The 23,093-nt window shown below is 44.5% G+C and overlaps 1 protein-coding gene across 2 annotated transcripts in view; it reads right to left on the bottom strand.

The window, feature by feature from the left end:
• The window catches only part of TSPAN5 (tetraspanin 5), a 171,312-nt gene that overhangs the window by 4,921 nt on the left and 143,298 nt on the right, over positions 1 to 23,093 (bottom strand). The window contains exons 1-5 of one of the 2 annotated variants that reach the window (XM_039254249.1): positions 11,734 to 11,838; positions 8,997 to 9,143; positions 4,812 to 4,982; positions 1,956 to 2,081; positions 21 to 68 (exon numbers count right to left, since the gene is read on the bottom strand). In XM_039254249.1, coding sequence (XP_039110180.1) covers positions 21 to 68; positions 1,956 to 2,081; positions 4,812 to 4,982; positions 8,997 to 9,143; positions 11,734 to 11,775 — 534 coding nt within the window. In that variant the 5' untranslated portion in view covers positions 11,776 to 11,838. Of the gene's footprint in view, positions 1 to 20; positions 69 to 1,955; positions 2,082 to 4,811; positions 4,983 to 8,996; positions 9,144 to 11,733; positions 11,839 to 23,093 lie in introns of those variants that run through there. The other variant, XM_039254248.1, reaches the window with a different exon arrangement.

The following is a 23,093-nucleotide window of genomic DNA, read 5'->3' on the forward strand; positions in this document are numbered from 1 at the left end:
CAAGAGGAGATTCCACTTACTGGTTTTTGCCTGGCATCATAGCCACACTGAGTGTTGATGACATCTTCCTGGGGGAGGAAGAAAAAAGAAAAGTGAAATTCACTCAATAGACAGGAAGCCCACCTAAGAATTAGCATAAGATCACTGTTAAGTGTCGTTAATAAAGCACCTACTTAGGCATGGAGATGTTAAACATTTTTATACACTATCCCCAGTAATTATTATAAAAATTCTCAGGAGTATTAAAATATGCCCTCTTTTCCAAAAGAGGAAAACTGAGGCTCAGGAAATATAAGAAGAGCAAGTGTATTATTGACAACCTCAGGGAAGCGTACGGGGTTCAGAAAACTAAGACATAGAGAAAACCATGGTAAAGGGCATAATGACTATGTTCATTTATGCTCTTCTGGGGGAGCTTCCACTTTTTAATCTAAATACTTCTGTGTCATTTAAAGGGTTTTTCGATGAGAATGCATTACTTTAATAATTAAAAACAAAACAATGTGCTGACAACACAACACATGGACGGATACCCTGACATCTCACAGGTCTGACAAGAAACATGCGTTCTGCTCTTTTAGGTTTATTTTTTCCCCTCTGCAGGGTATGGGGTGGATTTTATTAACTTGGCATTTATGGAATGAAAAATTTCTACCCAGAGTATCTGTAGTTGAAAGGGGAGCATAATGCATTCAGAGACACTTCATACTTCTTCCAATGGAATGTTAACACAGGGCAGGAACTGGAGACCTAACAGTCCGTACCTGCAGGCCAGCACAAGGCCACCTGCACGGGCGCCCAGGGCTCTGTGCTGGGCGCTCTCCTGTCAGCCCTCCTCAGAGGAGGGCACGAAACAAGCCAGTAGGAAAGGTGGGCTTCCTGGCGGGGTCTCCGAGCCGGGAAGCATAGTCCTTTCTGACTCTCAGTCTCTTTCAGCCCAAGAGTAATAGCCCAGAGACCCCTCTGAAGCCCTCAGAGAACTACTTTTCCATCCCAAGACCATGGCCTCTTTTAAAGAGCCCCATACCCTACACCTTCCGCGGGGAAACGGCCACCGAACTCATCAGCACTCACTGGGCTCCATTAAGAAGCGTGCCCTGGAGGAGGCTGTCTGGACCGATGGCCTGGACCGTCTGTCCCATCAGTGGAACAGACACGTGCAGAAGCAAATTCTCCCGCCTGTTCTAACACTGTCTCCTGGCTTTTAACTTACAGCAAGGCACTTGCATCTTAAGTCATCCCATATGCCAGTCACATGACATGTATTTTGACCCAAAATACAACCAAAGCCATGGTAGAAGGGGTTATGCACAGGTTCAGTATTTTATCTTTTCTCAAATACCAATCACAGTTTTTATCATCCTAACAACCCAGAGTCCAGGCAGCTGCGGTCTTGCTATGTAGTAGACAAGCCCTGTCCCGCCTCGAACTCCTCTCCTATCCCTAATATCTCCCCCAGAACCAGGTTGGGAAGGAAAGGGTCACTAACCCCAAACCAATGCAGACAGCTCTCACCTGAGCACGTCCTTTCATAGAGAAGGACTAACAGGCACCATAGGCAGGCTTCCTGGGTCTGAGGCTCGGTCCCTCACTTGCTAGCGATGTGAGCTTGGGAAAGTTACTTAAACTCGACGGGCCTACATTTCACCCAAAGAGGGAAGATAGTGGTCGTATCCGCCAGTAGGAACATTCCGAATTTTATTGAGCCAGCTCACAAAAGGGCTGAGACTAGGAACGTAATTAAGCACGTACTGCTTAATTAATGTCAGCAATTATTAGCCCTACTGGGAAGATCTGAGCACTGTCCCCTACAGGAGCTACAATTATGAATAAGCACGTTAAGAAGAGGTTTCAAGGAAAAAAAAAAAATCACTCTGTTCACTCCCCTCCCACGGCCCCGCCCATTCTCGGGGAGGTGAGCCGAGCTGGCCAGCAGTCTGCGGGCCTTCACTTACTGCGGGGTCTTTAGTACAGCAGGAGAAAGGCACACCGCATCGCTCTCGACTTGCATTGGAATCTGTGCAATTGAAGTAAATATTTAGGTTCCAATCATCAGCTCCAAAAGCCCCACAGCACTGCCACTAGAGCAAACAGGAAAGAATTAGAACATCTGGACTTGGAGGCCACCCGGCGCCTACACTAACAAACCGCTGCCAAACGACCGACCCCCGGCTTCCGCCAGCTCGAATCTTCTTTTCTGCCTCAGAATTTAGTTTTAAACCAAACCAAACCTAAGCAGCCCCTATCGAAGCTTCCAAAGTGATTAAGGCTTAAGATTTGTGAGGATGTGTTAGCATCTGATTTAAACGGTTGAGGAGTCTGTGGTATTAGGTGGAGGAAGGGCAGGAGTTATTCAGCAGGCTCAGGCAGAACAAGGTCTATTTGGCTTGGGTGCACAGAGGAACATTCTAGAAGGATAAATAAGACACTAAACAGTGGTCGTGTCTGAAGGAGGCAAGTGGGGTTATGGGTGGGAGGGCTAGAGGCTTACTTTTTTGAAGTTGGGGCCGTTACAGTGTTAATGGGGTTTTAAAAATCTTTTTTTATTGAGGTATAATTGACATCCAATAAACTGAACGTATTTAAAGTGTACAATTTTATAAGATTTGACATACGTATACATTGTAAAACCATCGCCACAATCAAGATAGTGAACATACTCGTTACTCCCAAAAGTTTTAGAGGCTTACTTTTCATTATACGCCCGTTACTACTCTGAATTTTTTAAAGGGCATGAATTTACATTTTCAACTTAAAAAGTTCAATCATCTAGAGGCCCCTGGGTGGCTCAGTCAGTGGAGCATTTGACTTTGGCTCAGATCATGATCTCATGGTTTGTGAGTTTCAGCCCCACACTGGGCTGACCGCTGACAGCACAAAGCCCGCCTCAGATCCTCTGTCTCCCTCTCTCTCTGCCCCTCCCCCTCTTTCTCAAAAACAAGAATTTAAAAATATGCAAACACCTTAAAAATCATCTAATTAAAATATACATAAAACGAGTTGTTAAAGTCAATGAGTCTCAAACGGGACCTGGTTCAAGAACTGCTTGCTCCAGAAGTCCCTTCGTCACTCCCCTCAACTGGACTAGTTCTACCCCTTTGAGTTAAATACACATCAAGCCTTGACCATTTTAAGGCTTTCAGGACCAATAGCTACTTTAAAACATTAAAGTCCATGACAGAAAAGTAAAATCACATGAAATAACAGTATTTCCATATAAAGCAGACAGCATTTCAAGGGAACGTGTGTACGCATGTTCTTCCAGCTCATCCGGTCCTCCGAGGGCTTGGGTTGCGCATCTCGAGGTTTGCCTACAAAGTTTCATCAGATTTGTCATGCAAACTAGTCAGCATAATATTTGGCAAGGTGTGAGCTCGCATCCATTATGACCTAACAAAACAGTGAAGTCTGCTGGGGAGATGAAACAGGGCTTAATTTCACACCTGAGGTGCAGCTTACTCGAGATCAGTCACTGATGCTACTGAACAAAACCAACACAGCTCAGCTGACTTCGGAGTACATAGGGAAGGAGGGTGGGGTCCATACGGCAGGCGCTGATGCAGCATCTCCTCCCTTTATCAAAGGGGACCCCAGCTCACCTGCAAAGCTGTCCAGCCAACAGACCACTATTGGTCCATGGGGCTCCTGTTTGCCCTCCAGTCCTGCATTTATGACACTGACAGCACTGCCCAGGTCTGCTCAGCTTATCCAATTTCTCAGTGCATGCAAATAAAGACCTTAACACCTTAGGACAGTAACCCCTTAAGCCTAACATAAAACCATGCACATCTCATTAGAGTGCCCTAATATCTGCAGGAGTTAAACAGTAGCTATTATTATTTCCATTTTACTCTTGGGGAAATAGGTCAACGTTCTTTTAGCCCACGGTCACTTTGCGAATCAGATTTTGGCACTAACTCTGTAGTTCTTCTGAACCTTGTTTATACCATTTTGCATTTTGAGTCAAACAGGGCACCTCTACTTCATTTGCATTACAGGGGACATCACCTAGTACGTTCAGAAACCTGGGGTGGGGGGTGGTTCTGCTGAGAGATTCTTCACTTGTTAGAAGCCACCAGAGCACAGCAGTTTCTTAACTTGCAGTTGCACAGAACTGCATGTGCTATATAATATTTGGATAGGAATATTTTAGGACTTTGTGGACAAATATTCTATTATTAAATATATATCATGAGCTGTGAAGTGTGGAAGACGACCAAAAAAGGGACAAGGAGCAGGGCACCTGGGTGGCTCAGTGGATTGAGCGTCTTGACTCTTGATTTCAGCCCAGGTGATGACCTCACGGTTCCCTGAGTTCAAACTCCGCACAGGGCTCTGTGCTGACAGTGTGAAGCCTGCTTGGGATTCTCTCTCTCAATCTTTCTACCCCTCCCCCACTCATGAGGTCTCGGTCTCTCTCAAAATAAATAAACTTTAAAAAAATGTTTTTAAGGGGACAAGGAGCAAGAAAGAATCCACATTAAATACCAGATAAAGCGCTACACCTATAGCAAAAGAATATTCTTCAGATGTCAATAGGAAACAGCAACTGCGGTTATAAGCTTGTTGCTAAGAGGTTTTCTTGGTCCCTTGGACTTTGTAGAAATTGAGATAAGTGAAAATAGGGCATTTCCATTCAGGGTGCAACCACGTAAGTCCTAAAGCAGGTCAGAAAATAATAAACACACAAGCAAACAAACCAAACCATGTGGAAGAGTCAGAGGTACGCTCCGGCTGGCACAGGCAGAGGCCAGGAGGAATGTTCTCATTCCTCAAGAAGGCTTGCAGCTTAAAAATAAATTTCAACTTACATACTCCTGGGTGAAGTCTATAAGGTTCTGCAAATCAATGTCATCTCTGTATGCTCTGATGTTGTTGTTTATAAAGAAATACAGCTGGTCTTTGATCCAGTCTTTGAAGACAAATGCCAGAACCCCAGCAGTGAGCTCCAGGAAGAAAATAATTCCCAGGAACACGGAAAACTAAGACAAAAGACACACAGAGAACAGTTAAATGGGCTATGTTGGTCATATATAGTTAAAGGGTTCCCTTCTAAAAAGGTTTGTAATTACACTGCGCTGTTGTTATACATGGCCAAAGCAGATAATCTTCAGTTTCTTAAGATTCACTAATAGAATATTATACTCCAAGAAAGGATTTTTAAAAATCATTCATAATCACACTTTAGGGGCTCTTGTGGTCCATTTGGTAATTAAACAACAAAGCCTATAAGCAAACATGGATAAAAGGAATTTCTCATCAGACCCACATTAAGACCTAATGAGTTTCTCCTGATGGATGCACTGCGAGACTCTTGAACAATGGCTGCCCCTACCTCTGGTAAGCGTAACACCGAAAGAGAAATTATCTCAGTCTTTTAAGATCGACTGTTGTTTGCTACGATGGCCTTGATTCTATATGCAATACATTCCTTTTTTGGATTCGGACACTGCTTTAATTCTCCTTTGTACCTCCTTTATGGGGTAAGAGAGCAGATGTGTTCATCTTGAATGAAGAGGTCAAAGAGGAAGTTTGTGTGTGTGTGTGTGTGTGTGTGTGTGTGTGTGTGTGTGTGTGTGTGTGTGTGTGGCGGGGGGGGGTGTGACTAGGATGTGAAAATCATTTCCCATCATGAAGACAAAATGAAAACTGGGTTGAAAGCTTTCTTAGGAACACTAGCTGTGCTCACCCTTCTTTGTAAATACCAGTCTCAGGAAAATTTAAATAACATCAACCTGCAGCCAAAGAAGACTTCTGGCTAATGTAGACAACAAGAATTTAAACAGGAAGGCTGCAGGCCACAGGTAATGTGGTGACTGCCCACAATCTGGAGAAACTGCCCTTCCATCTAGAAGACTCAGAAGAGCCTCATCTCAGTCATACCGACATATCATTCACACCCACAGTTCTTTCCACTTCCTATCACCCCCACACTCTTAGTCTTTGCTAATTCATTTTGCTGAAACAGATGATGAGAAATGAGGCTGGGAAGGACCAGGTGAGCTTCTGGTGACAAGGACAGAAAGGGCACCGGGGCCACAGCTGCTCAGCAGAACTCCTGAAGGCTACAGAACAGAGAGTGGTTGAGAGGCAGAGGGGGGTAGGCTGTCTGCTGTTTCTCTCCTCAGCAAGCAGACATCAAGCAGCCAAATGAGAGAAAAATGTGCTGGAGGAGTGGCACACAGCAGACTACACAGTTACTTACTAAAATAAAACAAAGATAAAAATATGTTAATTTCTCCAGCAAACACTGAAAGACCCACAATAGATTGGGCCCTGGATTTGAAGGGCTTTGCAGGAGCGAGGATGAGTAAAGCATAATCCTGCCTCCGAAGGCCTCACAGTTTTCTGTGTGGTGGGGGTGGAGAGGGCAGTGGGGTGGGTGGGGCCTTCTCACATCAGATGTCTGTATACCTGACAGTGTTTATCCAGGATGAAAGTGCCATCCTGGGAGGGTGGGCATGAGGGGAGGGGTGGAAGAAAGAAGTGCCTGGCAGATCTAGGACCCCAAGCTTTAGGCCTTAATTCTAGACCCTCCAGGGCTCAGGTTCAGCTTCCATGGATCTCCTGGCTATCATTCCTTGATGAATCCAGGAGAAATAGCACCTCAACAGTTAATTATTGTCAGTGGTACCAATAATTTCAACGTAAGCTTTCCCCATCTAGAAAAAAGGACAGGAAAAAACCATCACTTTTACTCCATGACTATCCCATAGTATACAACAACTTTCCTCCCTTTATTAGGTACAGAAATACAATAGTTATCATGCCATACAAATGAGAAAATCATAGTACACAAAATACCAAGACAGAAGTCATGAAAAGATTTTAACTAGCTTTTTGTTCTCACCACCATAAAGGTTAGGCAAGTTCATTAATCAGTTACCCTGGGAAATTTTCCTTTAATGTTATAGGGTACATATACATAAAAAATTAAGTCCAAATTAAGTTCTTATTGAATATTTGGCAGAAACCTGTATGCCTTGACCCTGTAACCTAATTTCCCCCATTTCTAAAGGTGCAGAGATGACTCACAGGCTTCAAATGAGGGACTTAGTTGACCAGGAAGCTTCATTTCTATTTCACATTATCTTAGCTCTCAGGTTTTCTCTAAGCAAATCTCCTGGCCTTACAGCATCCAATCTCTGAGGCTGTTTTCAAGCCATGTTGACATTTGCTTCTATTTATCTCATAGCTCCTGCTCAAAGAATATTCTGGGCCAGGTTTTATTGTTTGTACTAAATAGAGGCCATTTTAAATCTTATCCAACATTTTTAAAAGCCAAGAAACAATACAATTTTCTTCATTTCCAGCATGGGACTTTCGAAATTAAGGTGCTGATTTAGAGAAATGTATCTATTTCTGCCTATTCAGTTAACTCTGTTATCTTCAACTACAAATACAATAAACTATACTGAAGGAATTACTCTCATAAACTAAACTATATTCAAGCAGATCATATTAGAGGGGATCCCACATTAGGGACACTGAGGCTAAAACATAAAATAGTGGCAAATGCTCTGTATTGTCTGGGGCCCTGTGAGGCTACAGAAAAGCTGAGTGAGGTGAGCCCACGCACTGAGAAGACTGGCAGGTTAGGATCAGGGACATAGCTTTCCTGGGGGCTCCACAGGTCCATTAGGTAAGGAATGAAGTAACTCTGTGTGTGTGCACGTGCACACACATGTATTTAAAATGGGGAAATGGGAGATAAGGCGAAAGGCAAATGTAGCTGTTCCCACCACAGAACTATGTATACAGAACAGAGAACCAAATGGTCATTTAAGTGTAGAGAAGACCAAATACCCCTCCGTTTCCCCATTAGCAGAGTCATGTAAAATTTCAGGTTAAACACAAGAACGCTCAGGTCCGATTCTCCGAAACCTCATCTGCTCCAGAGCTGCCCAAATCTGAAATGGGCTACCGTCGGTACTTCCTGGCCGACAGCGAGTCTGCTCTCGTTAGGGATATTCAAGAAAAACGAGGATGATGCGTCAGGCACGCCGGGGAAGAGAATCACATACTGACTGCATGGCTGCTGGGACTAGTGCAAGTGTTGGCTCCTGTTTTAAGCGGAAATGTCCCTGGATGATGAGAAGTAGGATTCTAGGAACAGGGGTTATTACACAAATACCGTTGTCTAGAAATCCCACCATCTTCCCTCACCACGGAAGGTAGAGTGCTTTTCATTTCTGTTTTTGGAAAGGGGAGTAGACACTCTTATTCAGAGAGCACGTACACAGATGCCTACTGCCATGCCCAACTCCAGACGGACAGGCACCTTTGGCTGACCTTTGACGACACTTGACAAACCTTAACATACATGTAAGCATATGCCATTTTGTTCTCCTTTGGAAGGAATCTCCAGAGGAAAGGCTTTCACTTCTCATGCTTCGCTCTTATTACCGATCTGCCTCTGCTAAAACTCTTCCTCTAACACTATTCATGCTAATAGTGATTATACCACACACCCTGCAAGGGACCTGAAAACTATGCTGATCATACAAAAGGAGAACTCTGTACTGGCAGAGGAGGAAGACGTCCCTCTCACTGTTTCTCCATACTCTCCGAAACCTATTGCCTAACAGATTTAATCAGAACAGGCCACAGCCAATGTGCTTATGTCTGGTTTTACTAAACCAACTATGTGAACAGTTCACTACTGACTAGGTGCGTAAAAGAGGGGTAGTTAAAAGAAGAAAACTATACACATACCTACCTTTATCTAAAGGTGCTTTAGGGATTGGAATGCAAATCTTGATATACTTGTACGAAACCTCCACAGAAGGCATGCACTGGGGGGCGGTACTTCTATTATTAAAAAAAGATGGGGGACCAGGTAGGTGATGACCTAGAGAGCTTTCCTAAAAGGAAAGCATCAGCCAGGCCATATTTTTGCTGTGCCTTTGGTTAGCCACTTTGCCTCCAGATAGGGTGTCTTCCTGTGGAGAGCCCGGAGCTTAGCTCTCAGCCTAAGGGCCGAGTGTGATACTCACGAACTTGAGAAGGAAAGTGTTTTCCCGGAGCGCTCCAATGCACCCTGCAAATCCCAAAATGAACATCACTCCTCCCACCACAAGGAAGAGCCAAACCGGGTCGAAGCCGCCGAGATCGGTGATGGAGGAGATGTTGGACAGAACTCCCTGGGGATGGAAAAGCACACATAAGGCACCAGGATGCAGAGTTGGTGTTTCAACATGGAAAGATTATTACAATCGTTTTTTCCCCCTTGCAATGCAAAACTTCAGAGATAATCTGATTATTGGGCATGATTAATACTCAAGAAACACTGCAAAAAAGAAACAAGAAAACTACTTTTTTCCAAGGTCTAGATAGGTTCGTATTTTTGTTAAAATTACAGAAAGCCAAGAAATGACCCCCAAAAATGGTCATCAGACTCTGTATGGAGGACGATGTGGATGTTACCTTTGTTTTCTACGTCCAAATATAAGTAGTCATAAGTAAAAACCTGTGTGTAAGAGAAACACACTTCCCAACCCCCAGGAAGAGGGGTCATCTTTGAGTCCCGAAGGCAGACAAGGGCCTCCTTCAAGTCTGTGGCATTTCTCAGGAAAAAGGGTGTGGAGCTTGATACCGAAGGCTAACACAGCCAGCAGGGCCCAGCAACAAGCCCCTGAGTGTCTTCCAGGGAAGAGCCTTGCCTCAGGATCCACCCTTGAGCTTCACAGGAGACCCTAGCAGGCTCCGATCTCCAAAGCCCATTAAGGTGATGCGTGCTGATGGCTATCTCACATTGACTCATCAGAGGTATTTACTTACTACCTTCTTTTTAAGAATTAAGATTTAAGGGCCCCTGCATGGCTCAGTCAGTTGAGAGTCCGACTCTTGATATTGGCTCATGTCATGATCTCAGGTTCATGGGACCAAACCCCCACATCAGGCTCCGAGCTGAGCATGGAGCCTGCTTGGGATTCTCTCCCTCTTTCTTCCCCTCTGTCCCTCTCCCTGCCCGCCCCCTGTGTATTCTCTCCCCCCAAAACTTTAAAAAATAATTGAGATTTAAATGATTCACAAATCAAAAGTTACTCCCAGACTTTCTACCGTTTTGTTTTCCTGCCAAAGGAACCCAGAGTTATCTCATTTGTTTATGAACATGCAACTTTTTTACAGAAATCATTTCTCCCTCAACTGTGATATATCAAATACCACCCAGAAGCTATGTTAGGAATTATGAGATTATTTTTTCCCTAAAATGCAAGGTATATATTTACGATTCATTCTGAAAGAGGGAGACAACTGTTATTTTGAAACTGTGGATGTACAGGAGTCTTAAATACACATTATCAATATTTTATTTTCTTATTAAATTTATTTTGAACTCTCAAAATATCCCAGAATATTATGGTATAGCTTGCTGTGAAGTCTTATAATAATTTGTTTTCACAGCACTCCCAACAACCTGAAAGAACATAAAGTATTTTTCTGATTTTATACTTGAGGAAAATGAAACCCCGAGAGGCTTGGTAGCTTGCTGAAAGTCACACAGCTACTGATATTTTGGAACCAAAACAGAATGCCTACTTCAGTGTTCTTTCCCTACCAAGTGGAAGCCATATATTTGCTTCCTAGCACTGCCAAGTCAGCATGAATTAGCACCAAAGTTTAGGAGTTTAAAGTTTCCATCCATTTTAAGGTTGTAGGATCATTTAGACAAAAACAATTTGTTTGTTGTTGTTGTTCTTTGAGGGGGTATTAACTTAAGTACAATAAAAGGATATTAATAATAGGACCGATATGAGAAATAAAGGATTCCTAAAATGTACAATTTAAACTTAACAGGAAAGGCCAAAGGTTTAAATAAAGTCACAGATGAAGGGTTGAGAGATTATGAAAGCAGTTAGGAATGTAGGGTGTATTCACTAACTTCTGAGGTGACATCACAAACAAAACCACACCCTTCATGAGATTGCTTGGACCAATGGTTTGATCCAGTCTTGTGTTTCTTAGATTTTCAAGCTCGAATTGTGAATACTCCGTTGTGAATACTCCGGGGAGGAGGGGGAGAAGAGGAAAACACAGAAATAGTTACCAATTCTCTACCTACACAAATGATGCTAAGAAAAAAAATTGCCAGAAAAGTCACACAAAATCCAAGTCCAGTGTGGAAGGAACTCAACCTCTCCCCCTAGAATGTCTCTGACTACAGGTGTTCATACGTAAAGTCTTAATGTTTTAGACCTGCTCTGCCAGGAGAAAAAAGGACTTTGGAGGGTATATAACATTCTCTTAAAATTTAAAAAGTTAAATATGAGATACGTAGATTCAATTTACTTGGCACTGAAAGAGGCAGCAGACCTGGAAGTGACAGGAAGAGAGGTCAGTATGACTGTAAAGAGGATTTTCTAATACCCTCCCCCTCCAGTAATGGATCAGAGAAGGCTCTCTCTCCGTTCATGGGGAAGCCAAAGCTATGGACCTTGCTGTCAGTTGTGCTAGGATGGATTCCCAAAGTGGATGGGAAATTGGGACGCAGTGACCTTTAGCTTCCTCCCAACTTTAAGACCATTCTATGATTTCACCTATTTTTAATGGGCTTGTTGTGACTCACACTCAAGTTCGAGCAAAGATCCAATTGTTCCCAAACACTCTTCCATGATCTAAATGGACAACATTTATCTGGGCAGCTCTGGCCAAGCTACCAGCCGACCAACACACACACCTGTGTCTCAAACACCAAGCTACACCCCAAAAAGAAAAAGAAATGATCTCAACTGTCAGTAGATTTCTGGATCCTTTGTCCTCTCTGGGTTTCATCTGGAGGCTGAGTATTTGGCTTCCCAGACAAACTTATTTTCATACTCTTACTACTCTGTCCAGCCTATAGGGGCAATTTTAATTGAGAGGCCTTCAACTGTTTCCATGGAAACAACAATCATCTGGGGGCCTAGCCGGTCTGCAGATTCTACTCATTTAATCCTAAATTCCGGCAAAAGCCAGGTCTGGAGACAGATACTGAGTGCTTATGGGAAATAATATTCTGCAAAGCATGAAAAAGACTACCAAGAACTTTATTTTTAATGGATTCAGAATACACCCAGGTCGTTATCCGTTGAAAACTAACTGCAGTCTTAAAACACAAAGTGTGGAAGTCAATGCCCACTGCCCCGTTTCCTTTTCCTCAGGATTAAGCTTACTTACCTAGATGAAGAAAAGACTGTGCTTTGTTTCCAAATATTCACTAAAAAACAATCTTACTGCTTCTGACTACACAGATTAAAGAGGAGCTAAACGTAATCCCGGCAACAAAGATTCTGGATTATAAAAATGAAGGGAAATTGACAGTTCAGCCTTCTGCTGTCTTAAAGATGGGGTCTCTCATTGGACTTTTTAATTTTGTTAAGTTCAATATAACAAATGAGTAAGAAGTGCTAGCACATGCCTGCTGAGGAATAATTATAATCAAAGCATGTCGTTGACAAGAAGCTGGAAGAAAGAAAAAAACACAAGGTCTACAATTACAGTTAAGTCTGCCAACTGATTTAAAACAGATATTCTGATTGGTGGTAAGTCATCAGGAATGTGCAAGAACAACACCAGCAGACACCTAGGCTTCTGGGAACCTGTGGGCACCACCCTCTTCTTTGGGGAACAGCACTTTCTCCTTCTTGTAAGAATTCCTTCTCCCCCAAATGCATTCCATGTGCCCCTCATAGGGGCCAATTCTCACATGACCCCACTGCCCCAGAGACAATTGAGAGGTCTCAATTGCTTTCCTCAGACACCAGGATTTACAACAGGCATCTCCCTCTTGTGGCTGAAGTTATAAAAGGCCAAATTCTGGAGCCACAAGCACTAGGTTTTCCACCACATGGAGAAAGTCAATCTGCTGTGAGAAACAGAAAGCCAGGTTTAGGCAGAAAAAGAGAAGGGTAGGGAGGGACAATCCTGTCACTATTATAATCCCTGGCCTGCCAACGAGTTCTACGAATCACTCCCAAATCTTTAGAACACCCCACCCTTGATTGCACAAGCTGGTTCTAGTTGAGTCTATATTTGCATTTGAAGAGCCCTACACACCTGGCAACAGCTTTGAATAAATTGTGCTTTCAGTGCCACATGTGTGCATATACACAGGTGTGTCTCACACACACACACACACACACACACACGACTAAAACTGGAAGTTCACACTTTAGAAGGGGGAAAAAAGTTTTGGGGGTGGGATGGGGAGCAGAAAAAGGAGTAAAGTATTGGACTTAATACGGTCCCTTTATTCAGCTGGCTGAGATTTCCAGTCAACACAGCAATTAAGCCAGTGTAAACAGTCTTCCTTCATGTTGACTCACTATCAACTTGCATCATTAATGAAATGAGTCCTGCATGAATTTTTAGGTGCTTTGTCTCGGTCACCGACAAATACATAATTCCAATTCTCCATGTAAATTTGAATGCTCAACCCTTAAGCTTAAATATCAACTTTTAATTATTTTTAATGTTTTATTTCTGAGAGAGACAGCGTGAGCAGGGGAGGGTCAGAGAGAGAGGGAGACACAGAATCTGAAACAGGCTCCAGGCTCTGAGCTGGCTGTCAGCACAGAGCCCGATGCGAGGCTCGAACCCACGAACCATGAGATCACCACCTGAGCCGAAGTTGGACGCTTAACCAACTGCGCTACCCAGGGGCCCCAAATATCAACTTTTTAGAACTCAAACTTATTTGGGCTCCAGGGTGGCTCAATCGGTTGAATGTCTGCCTTGGGTTCAGGTCATGATCTCACGGCTCATGAATTCAAGCCCCACATTGGGCTCACTGCTGTCAGTAGACATCAAAAATAAAATCAAAGAACTCAAACTTATTGAAAAAATAAATACAAAATGTCATTTAGCTCCTCTCTTCTGTCCCCAGCAATGCTGTTTATGGGAGAAGTACATACACACAGCCTGCTATTTGCATCCCTCTTACTAGTAAGTTCTTGTACTTCTACGAGAATCCTGCAGGCAGAGCCCTCGGAGAAAAATCTGTTAAGGGCATTGGACTTCATGCATCAGGTCAGAAAATATCCTCCAATGAGGCTGAATCATGAAATAAAGAAAAATGAATGAGAAGTAGAGCAATTAGCCACATGTACTTATTCCTTTACCCATTTGTTTTGGTTGACATGAAAATGGGATTCTGAACAGTAGCAGTAGAGAGAGTCAGAATAAGAAAGCTAGAGACCAAAACTACAGATCACAAGAAAAATATATTCAAGTACTAGAGACTCAAGAATATAGGGGGATATCCTACATATATATTCTTAATTATCATTCAGATTATATTAATAAAAGCTGGTTTGTAAGAGTCCTTCATATCCACACTACATATTTCTGTATCTATAGTCTGATGAGCTCAGCTCCTCCAGATCTATAGCTGGTGCAGCAGCAGAGGCAGAAACAAAGTGACCACAATGTGAAGTGCTAGTCTAAAGACAAGATGAATACCAGTCAATTAAAAAAGTTGAAAGAAACAAACATATTCAGCAAATTAGCCATTCCACAAATTGGCTTTTGGACAACTAGTTTAGCTCTTGACATATCAACTGAGAGCCTTTAAGAGATGATCCTCCAGAGAAAATAGAAGACTTCCATTATCTACTAGGGACTGAATAGTAGCTCTCTCAAAACTTAGCAAGGAGACCAATATGTGTCTAAAAAGAAAGAAGACAAGTTCATGGAACATATCTAAGGCAATATCATACAGAAGTGTAGAGAGCCAATGAACAAAAGATGTATCAACATGCATCCTCTAGGTAAAGGGGAGACTCGGAAATTCCAGTCACTTAGACAAGGCTGCTCTAGAGTGTAGCAGGGAGCATTCGTCCCTCACTGTACTCACGCCCACCTGCTCACCTACAATTTCCCCTGGAATCCAGAAACACACCAAGAGGGTAGCCTGGACAGGGTTAGATGAGGGGCCAAGAGACAGAACATTATAATACAGACTGATCTTGTCCTGAATCCTAGCTCCACAACTTACTGTGTGATCTTGGACAAGTTACCAAACCTAAGTCTCAATTCTCACATCAGTGAAATGGTACCCCATATCCTGAGGATGAAGGAAATAATTCAAATAAATCCAAACACTATGCTAAGAGCTTGGCACAATATAAGAAACTCAGTGAATGTTTATCACCTTCCTCATTATCACCACTTATACCGCGAGGAAGACATCTGATGCTTTAGAGGCACACAGGAGAGGCATCTAACCCAACTGCACTGGAGAGGAATCTGTTTTGCTCTGGTACTTACTCTACCTGGCCCCTCCCCTTTTTTAAACGTTTATTTTATTTTTGAGAGAGAACATACAAGCAGGGGAGGGTCAGAGAAAAAGGGAGAGAGAATCCCAAGCAGGGTCTCCACTGACAGCAGTGAGCTTAACATGGGGCTCAGACTCGCAAACTGTGAGATCATGACCAGAGCCAAAGTCAGATGCTCAACCGACTAAGCCACCCAGGTGGTCCTCCGCCTGATCCTTTCTAAGGAAAGCCATCCCATGTCTGATGATCATGCCTAATGAAGGTGGCAGTAACTGATTTGCCATTCAGATCTCCTTTGTTGGGCAATGGGAAATCACCTAAAGGCACCCAGAGTAAAGGCGGAAGAGAGAAGCCATGAGTAAGCAAAAGCCAGGAGTAGGCAGAAGCCACGAGTGGGTGGAAGCTAAGAGTACACAGAAGTGGCGCCGCCAAGAAAAGAGCAGCGAGAAGTGTGAGTCAACAGTGGTGAGCACACTGAGCAGTTAGCAGCCATGCTGCCATGATGGCAGCTCCCTGAACCAGGGAAGGCAGGCTTCTGCTGTCCCGGAGCCAGATGGGTGCACTGGTCGTCAAAGGTGCACCACTCCGGAGTGATCTTCCAGACACCCGACAGTGTCCTACTTCCTGTGGGATCTCATCCACTGGTTTGATGAACATGTATATCTCAGTAAGAATGTGAAAAATCAGCCCACCTTCCCTCCAATCTCCTCCTCATCAGCACCTCATTCATTCAACTACCTCTGGAATTTAAGCAGCTTCTCACCCAGGGTTCTGCAATAAAGGAATATGCTCTGAGTGTAACGATTTCCTCTTGGAAAAGGTTTCTATGCACGTGCAGAAATGAAAAGGCAAACAACGCTCCAGAAGGGTTTCAAACCAATAAACCTCAGGAGTGTCTGTGGTTTTTTTTCCACCACCAGCTCAGAGAGTCCTCTGTGTACCACCTGGCAAGCTGCAGTTTCTTCTCTCACAACCCACGCAGAAAAGAAATGCAAAAATAGCATTAATAAGCCCCTAAGGTCTGGGACTCTTCTGCTTTGGCATATACAAGCACATTCCTTCCGACTGCTGGATGAGAAACAAAGACACAGTCATATGGAATGCGCACCCCCAGCCAGGCCAGATGGACCCCTTTGAGATTTATGAGATTGGGTCCTGATTCACCCACCCCTCCAGAAGCCAGACCCTCCTGGTGTGGAACTGGCAGCAGTTTTCCTAGAGTAAAATGGAGAGAACTATTTCCCTACTTGAGAAAGGATGATGGGATAGGGCATTCTAAAGAAAATGAGCCACGGGGGCGGAGTGGTCCTGGAGAGCTGGAGATGCAGTTATAAACACCGTCCACAGGAAGACCAAGCTGAACCCACAAGGCCGCAGGGAACCGTGCTCCTTAAACATTCATCAGAGACCCCCACCCCCGCAAATATCACAGAGCAAAGCCACTCCACAAACCCCACAACATAGATTTGACTAAAGCACTGCAGCAGAGTCCAGAGAGAGAACTCGGAAGGCGAAGAAACGAGCACACCAGCGCCCCAGCAGTCTGGGGGAGATGTAAGGCTGTGGGGGCAGCAGGACTCAGGGCCTGGCAAATAGATGCAACGTTAAAAGAAGACCAGCCCCATTAAAGGCATGTGGTTTCCTATTTCTTCTTGTCAAAGGTCATCGGTGAGATTTAAGAATCCCTTCTTACAGATAAAAAATGGCCACGACCTGCTTTGGGGAGAAGAGGAGGAGGAGAGGCCATCACCTTTCAGGTCTCCATAAAATCCTGCAGCCAGGCAGCTGGTGGGGTGCCCAGCTGTGCCAAGTCCCATCCACTAGTGTCACTCACAGGCCAGAACGCCACCCTGGTATGGGGGGCTGCCTCTCTGAACACGGAAACAAAGCCTTTTCAGAAATCCAGCATGTTCCCAGGCCACTCCCTAGGCATTTTCACATGCATGTACTAATGATGGGATACACACCCAGGAACAGTCCTAAGTATAAAGTTTAAACCGAAATATGTAACAGAGGCTCTGATCACAGTGCCCCTAAAATAAAAGTGAAGAAAAGCAAAGTCTAGCCTAGTGGCAGGTAAGCATTGTATTCGAGGGCCCCAGAGATACAACTCAGTTATTGAGTATAGACCATCACAGGGATCACCTGAGAGGTGACAAGTACTTTGTCTGTCAGGGGTATTCAGAGTGAAGGCACAGTGACACCCTGAGGAGCTAGTCTAGAGGGGAGACAGGTAAGTAGTGTGCTGGACAGAAGTATCCGCAGTGGGTGCTACGGGAACACAACGGGGAGGGACAGAAGGTGATGTCAGTAAGTGCAGAGACAAAGTGACAGGACCCAGCTCACCCAGGGATCTATGTGTGAGTGTAACAGGTGGTGAGAGGAGACAAACAGGTCGGTGGGATGAGCAGAGGGAGGCCCAGGTCATTTGTGCACTTAGAAAGCTCACTCCCGGGGCACCTGGGTGGCTCAGTTGGTTAAGCATCCGACTTCAGCTCAGGTCATGATCTCATGGTTCATGGGTTCGAGCCCCACATCAGGCTCTGCGCTGACAGCTTTGAGCCTACAGCCTGCTTCGGATTCTGTGGCTCCCTCTCTCTCTCGGCCCCTTCCCCACTCACATTCGGTCTCTGTCTCTCAAACAATAAATAAACATTAAAAAAAAGAAGAAAAAAAAAAAAAAGAAAGAAAGCTTACTCCCTGGGCAGCAGGTGGGTGCTAAGGAAGCAGCTGGGCTACCCTGAAAGGCAGAACAAAAGGGAAAGAGCCGCAGCACGGAGCACACTGAGTGCCTGGCATGGGGCTCCCTGGATAACCTCCCCTCACAATACACCTAGGTGGGACCCCTGTCCATGGCAGGAAACAGACTCAGACATGGAGTAACCTGTCAGCCCACCCAGTTAAGAAAGTGCCAGGACAGGGTGTGGAGCCCAGGCTACCCCTGAGGGGTCTTCTGTCTACCTACCGCCATGACACGCTACCGTCTGAAAGAAGCATACAGCAATGAGCAAGAAGATTCTTATTTTCAACGTAACGTCGTACACCTGTTTCTAAAATTTCAAGAAAAATATGTAACATGACGTTAGAATGATATTCTTCCCTCGACTTCCCTGGTCACTATCTGCAAACTAACAGACTAGGAGACAAAGACCCGCCGCCCCACAGGCAAAGAAGAACTTTCTCTTGCACCCCTCACCAAAATCAAGTGGATGTGAAGTGGCTTAAGGGAGAAGACAGTGAGAGAATTCTCGTTTCTCTAGAGAAAGTGGTTACTGTGCCGGGCAACACCACTCACCAGCAGCTTGCTTTTTACCTTAAAGCTAGTGAGGGGTTTCCAGGGGACCACTGAGGGGGTGTCTGAAACACAATGTCTGAGACACAGTGATTAGGGCCGTGGGCTTGGCTCTGGCTCCTGCCCTGGAAATCTAGAGACAGAGGAGGGCTCTAGGGCAGCGAGGGCTTTTCTGGTGGCATTGGCCTCACCCCCAGAGGAGTGTGTCCTGGGAGAGGCAGCTTGGGGGGAGAAGAGGAAACCTGGGGTGAGAACAGGAAACCTCAAGAGGCAGAGTGCAGAGGAGCACTGGTTGAGGAAGATGACCAGGCCTGAGCAGGGGAACCAGGCAGCCACCAAGAATGGAGAAATCCACCAAACTCGAGGGAACCACTAGACAGAGGGACTCAGCCGGGAAGCCTCAGAAAGACCAAGATATCATCCCCTCGCCATCTGCCAGGCCCCGGGAGCAAAGCTCCACCCCCACTTCAGCTCAGGTAGGAAGTGGGCAGAGGAGCATCTCGTGAGCAGGGGGGAAGGGTGACAGCAGGAAGCCGTGGGCAAAGGCCTCACCCTGCTCTCCTCCTTCTGGGGCCCAAGGCAGGTGGAGCTGGGTGAGCGAGAACGCTCTCACACTCAGTTAGGTTCGGAGGTTTGATTACTATCCAGCCCATCCGGGCTTGGACTTGTGCCTCAAGAGGAGCGTAGGGCTATGGTATCTGAGAGTGAACAACAAAGTCATGGGAGTTTTGATCCACCTGAATGTTCATTCCTGAGAAATTCATCCAAGAAAGAGTTTACACAGATACACAAAAAGAAGACATCTGTCAATCTATTTCATGTGTTTGTCGAACATGTGTTACAACACATCAGCTCACATGCTAACTTTCTAGATACTGAGCAAGGGCTGTTTGGTTTTCAGATTTCTGGCTACAGCAGAGAACTTGAGAGGATTACTTGGATTAGAGAGAGAGAGAGAGAGAGAGAGAGAGAGAGAGAAGGCGGGGGGGGTGGCATACAAACTTACTATGTTTTGGTCAATAAAACGCTATCTCTAAAAAAGTATTTTCAGCATCTCGGAAATGTCTCCTGAAAGTAGTTTCGAAGCCAAAGCAGGCATTTTTCTGTTCCAGTTATCTGGGCAACCACCTCCACCTAACCGCCTCCCTCTGGCTACGGAAACTTGACCGCCACCGCTATGAACACCCTGCATCACTGAAACTCCGGGTCTCAGATTTTCCTTCCCAGGAAAATTAGGGCAGTTTTTCCACGGTGAGTCTCAGAAAACAATCATGTCAATGACTAGGACATGAAACAACTAGAAGGTTCTAAAGGGAGACTTACAGGGAGACAGCGGTCAGGGGAAAGCCTCCAGGAAAAAGAATCCCCCCCCTCCCCCCATCCATCCCCCAGGAAAGCCAGAGAGAAAAGCAATTCAGGCCAGAGCTCTTCTAATTCCCAGTCCCCTTCTGGGTCAGGACTGCCACCAACTTTCCCTCCAGGCTGCACCCTGCAGAGCCCAGCCCAGTGAGCACAACAGCTGGTGAGGGAGGATTTGGAGGGGGAGAGGCCAGACTTCCAGTGTAATGTCTCTGGGCCTCAGTTTCCCCACCTCTGAAAAAGCAGGTCATGCTGCTCTCAAGGCTCAACCCTAGGGATCCACAGGTCTCAGAAGTGAAACAAAACCCCTCCTGGGGTTTTGTAGCTCTGGCGGACATGGTGCGCCACAGGGGCCTAGACACTCCCTGAAGGCCAGGGATCCACAATCTTCCTACTCTGAATAGCTGAGTCTCCGCCTGGCCCTCGACAACTCGACCGCAGCGCTCCCTTGGGATGGCTAGTGATGTGTCCCTCCGCCTCTCGCCCCCACCTGAACACTAAGTGAGAAGCATAAACACGGAGCAAGACAGAAAAGGAAAGGTACTTCTCATTTTTCCACGAAACGGGGCAATCATATATAGATTCCTATTTTTATGCCAGAAATGAATGGTTATTTTCTTTCCCGACATCCAGAATTAATGGATCTACCGTTGCTTGTAACACTGTACCATTATCAAATCAGACAGAACAGTATGCAAGTCTACTTGCTTGTATGCTGTAAGACCTGTCAACACCACGTGCTTATGAGAGATCTGGGGCAAATTCAGACTTCCCTAACTGAACCCTACTGGTGGTGTTCGGATTTAAAAGAATGCTTGCTTCATTCATTCACTCATTCATTCTTTTATAAGAAGTATTTTTGAATACCAGCTATGTGCCAGTTGATGTTCTAGGTACTGGGGTGAAGCAGGAAACAAGTCTTTGCCCTCACAAAGCTACATTTTTAGTGGAGAGTGAGAGCAATACACTTGCTAGCATGACAGTGGAAAGTCCTACAAAAACAGGGAGGAGAAAAACCCAGGGAAGAGGGAGAGTCGCTACTTTAAATAGGTCAGGAAGGCCTGTGGACAGAGATCAAAAAGTAAAGAAAATGCCAAAGTGGGTCTCTGGGGGACAGCATACCGGGTAGGGAAGAGCAAGTGCAAAGGCCCCTGGCTGAGGTGGGGGAGTTGTGTTTGAGAGTTTGGAGAAACAGCAATATCATCAGCGGGGGCTACAGTATAGCAAGGAAGGTCCCAGAAGTAATGGAGCACCATATATGGCTTGGAGAGTGACGATATGCTCATCGGAAGGTTTGGAGCAAAGAAATGATAGGATCTGACTTATATATTTTTTTAAAGTATAGTTGACATAAAATATTAGTTTCAGGTATATAACATAGTGATCCATCATCTACATACATTACGAAATGATCACCAAAACAGTATATTTACCATCTGTCATCATAAAGTTATTACAATATTATTGACAATGTTCCCCATGCTGTGCTTTTCATCCTTGGGAGTTATTTTACAATTGGAAGTCTGTGCCTCTCAATCCCCTTCACCTATTTCACTCATTCCCTAACTCCCCCCACCCTCCACCTCTAACCACCAGTTTGTTCTCTGTATTTGAGGTCTGTTTTATTTCTTTAGGTTCCACATATAAGTGAAATCATATGGTATTTGTCTTTCTCTCTCTGACTTACTGCACTTAACATAATACCCTCTAGGTTCATCCATGTCATAAATGGTGAGATTTCTTTTTTTTTTTTTTTTAACAGTTGACTAATGTTCCATTATATATACACACACCACAAATCTTCTTTATCCTATCATCTATAACGGATACCTAGGTATAACTTCCATACTCTTGTAAATAATGCTGCAGTGAACACAGGAGTGCATATATCTTTTTGAATTAGTGTTTGTTTTCTTGAATAAATACTCAGAAGCAGAATTGCTAGATAATATAGTATTTCTATTTTTCATTTGTTGAGCAAGCTCCATAGTGTATTTTACAGTGGCTGCACCAACTTACATTCCCACTAACAAGGCACAAGGGTTCCCTTTTCTCTGTATCTTCACCAACACTTATTATTTCTTATCTTTTTGATACTAGCCATTCTGTATTACATTTTAAAAGGATCACTCTGGCTGCTTCATGGAGATAGGCCTGGGACAGGAGTAGAGAAATAAGAGTAGAGGCAGGGAAATAACTGTGGATATGGTAGCAGCTTAGATCAGGGTATAAAAGTGGAGGCAGTAAGAAGACATGAGATTCTCCATATATTCTCAAGGTAGAGCAACAGTGTTCGCTCATGGACTGAATGTGATATGAGAAGAAAAGGAAAAAGAGTGTCAAGAATCGCCCAAGCAAGTGGAAAGAGAAAGTTGCCATTTATTGCCATTGGGAAGAGCAAGTTTGGGGAGAGGAATCAGGAGTGGTGTTTTGGATTAAGTTTCAGAAGCCACTGGACATTTAAGTGGAGATGTTGGGTAAGCAATTGGCTATACAAGTCTAGAGTTCAGCTGAGGTCCAGATCAGAGATCTAGGGTTGGCAGTCATCCGTGACAGATGGTGTTGGAAGTCCCACACTTCGATGAGATCTCCAAGGGCCTGAGTGAAGATAGAGAGGTCTTGGGACCAAGCCTGGGGCCCTCCAAAATTTAGAGGTCAGAGAGGTGAGCCGGAATTAGCAAAGCATGAGAAGGTATAGCCTATGAGGTAGAAAAACTGGAATATGGGATAGCTCAGAAGTAAGGAAACCATTTCTAGAAGGGGAAAATGATAAACCATGCCTTAGTACTTGCTTTACTGATGGGTTTATGAGTTTCTGGATGAGAAAATTATGTGCTATAGGACCCAGTATAGGTCCAGTAAGAAAGTACTAGATTCAACTAAGTCCCTAGGCTGGTTAATCAGAGATAAAGTGAAGGACATAGTCTATCTACAAAAACAAGAAGCAGAAAAACAGCCTGATATAATGACAATTGGATGTATTAGAAACTGCTTGACTGATGATGCCCAAGGGCACATATAAGTGAATGAGTGTCAACCCCAAAGGAAATTTCCAGTGACATCTCATTGGGCTCTGTCTTGGCCTACTCAACATATCAGTGGCTGTTACCAGTAATAACTAAACTTGACTGCAATCAGAACGATCTAGGAGGCTTCTGAAAATAGAGCACCCCAGTGTCTACCCC

This window comes from Hyaena hyaena, unplaced genomic scaffold (genome assembly GCF_003009895.1).
Source record: "Hyaena hyaena isolate Hyena2069 unplaced genomic scaffold, ASM300989v1 scaffold_480, whole genome shotgun sequence".
NCBI classification, from domain to species: Eukaryota; Metazoa; Chordata; class Mammalia; order Carnivora; family Hyaenidae; genus Hyaena; species Hyaena hyaena.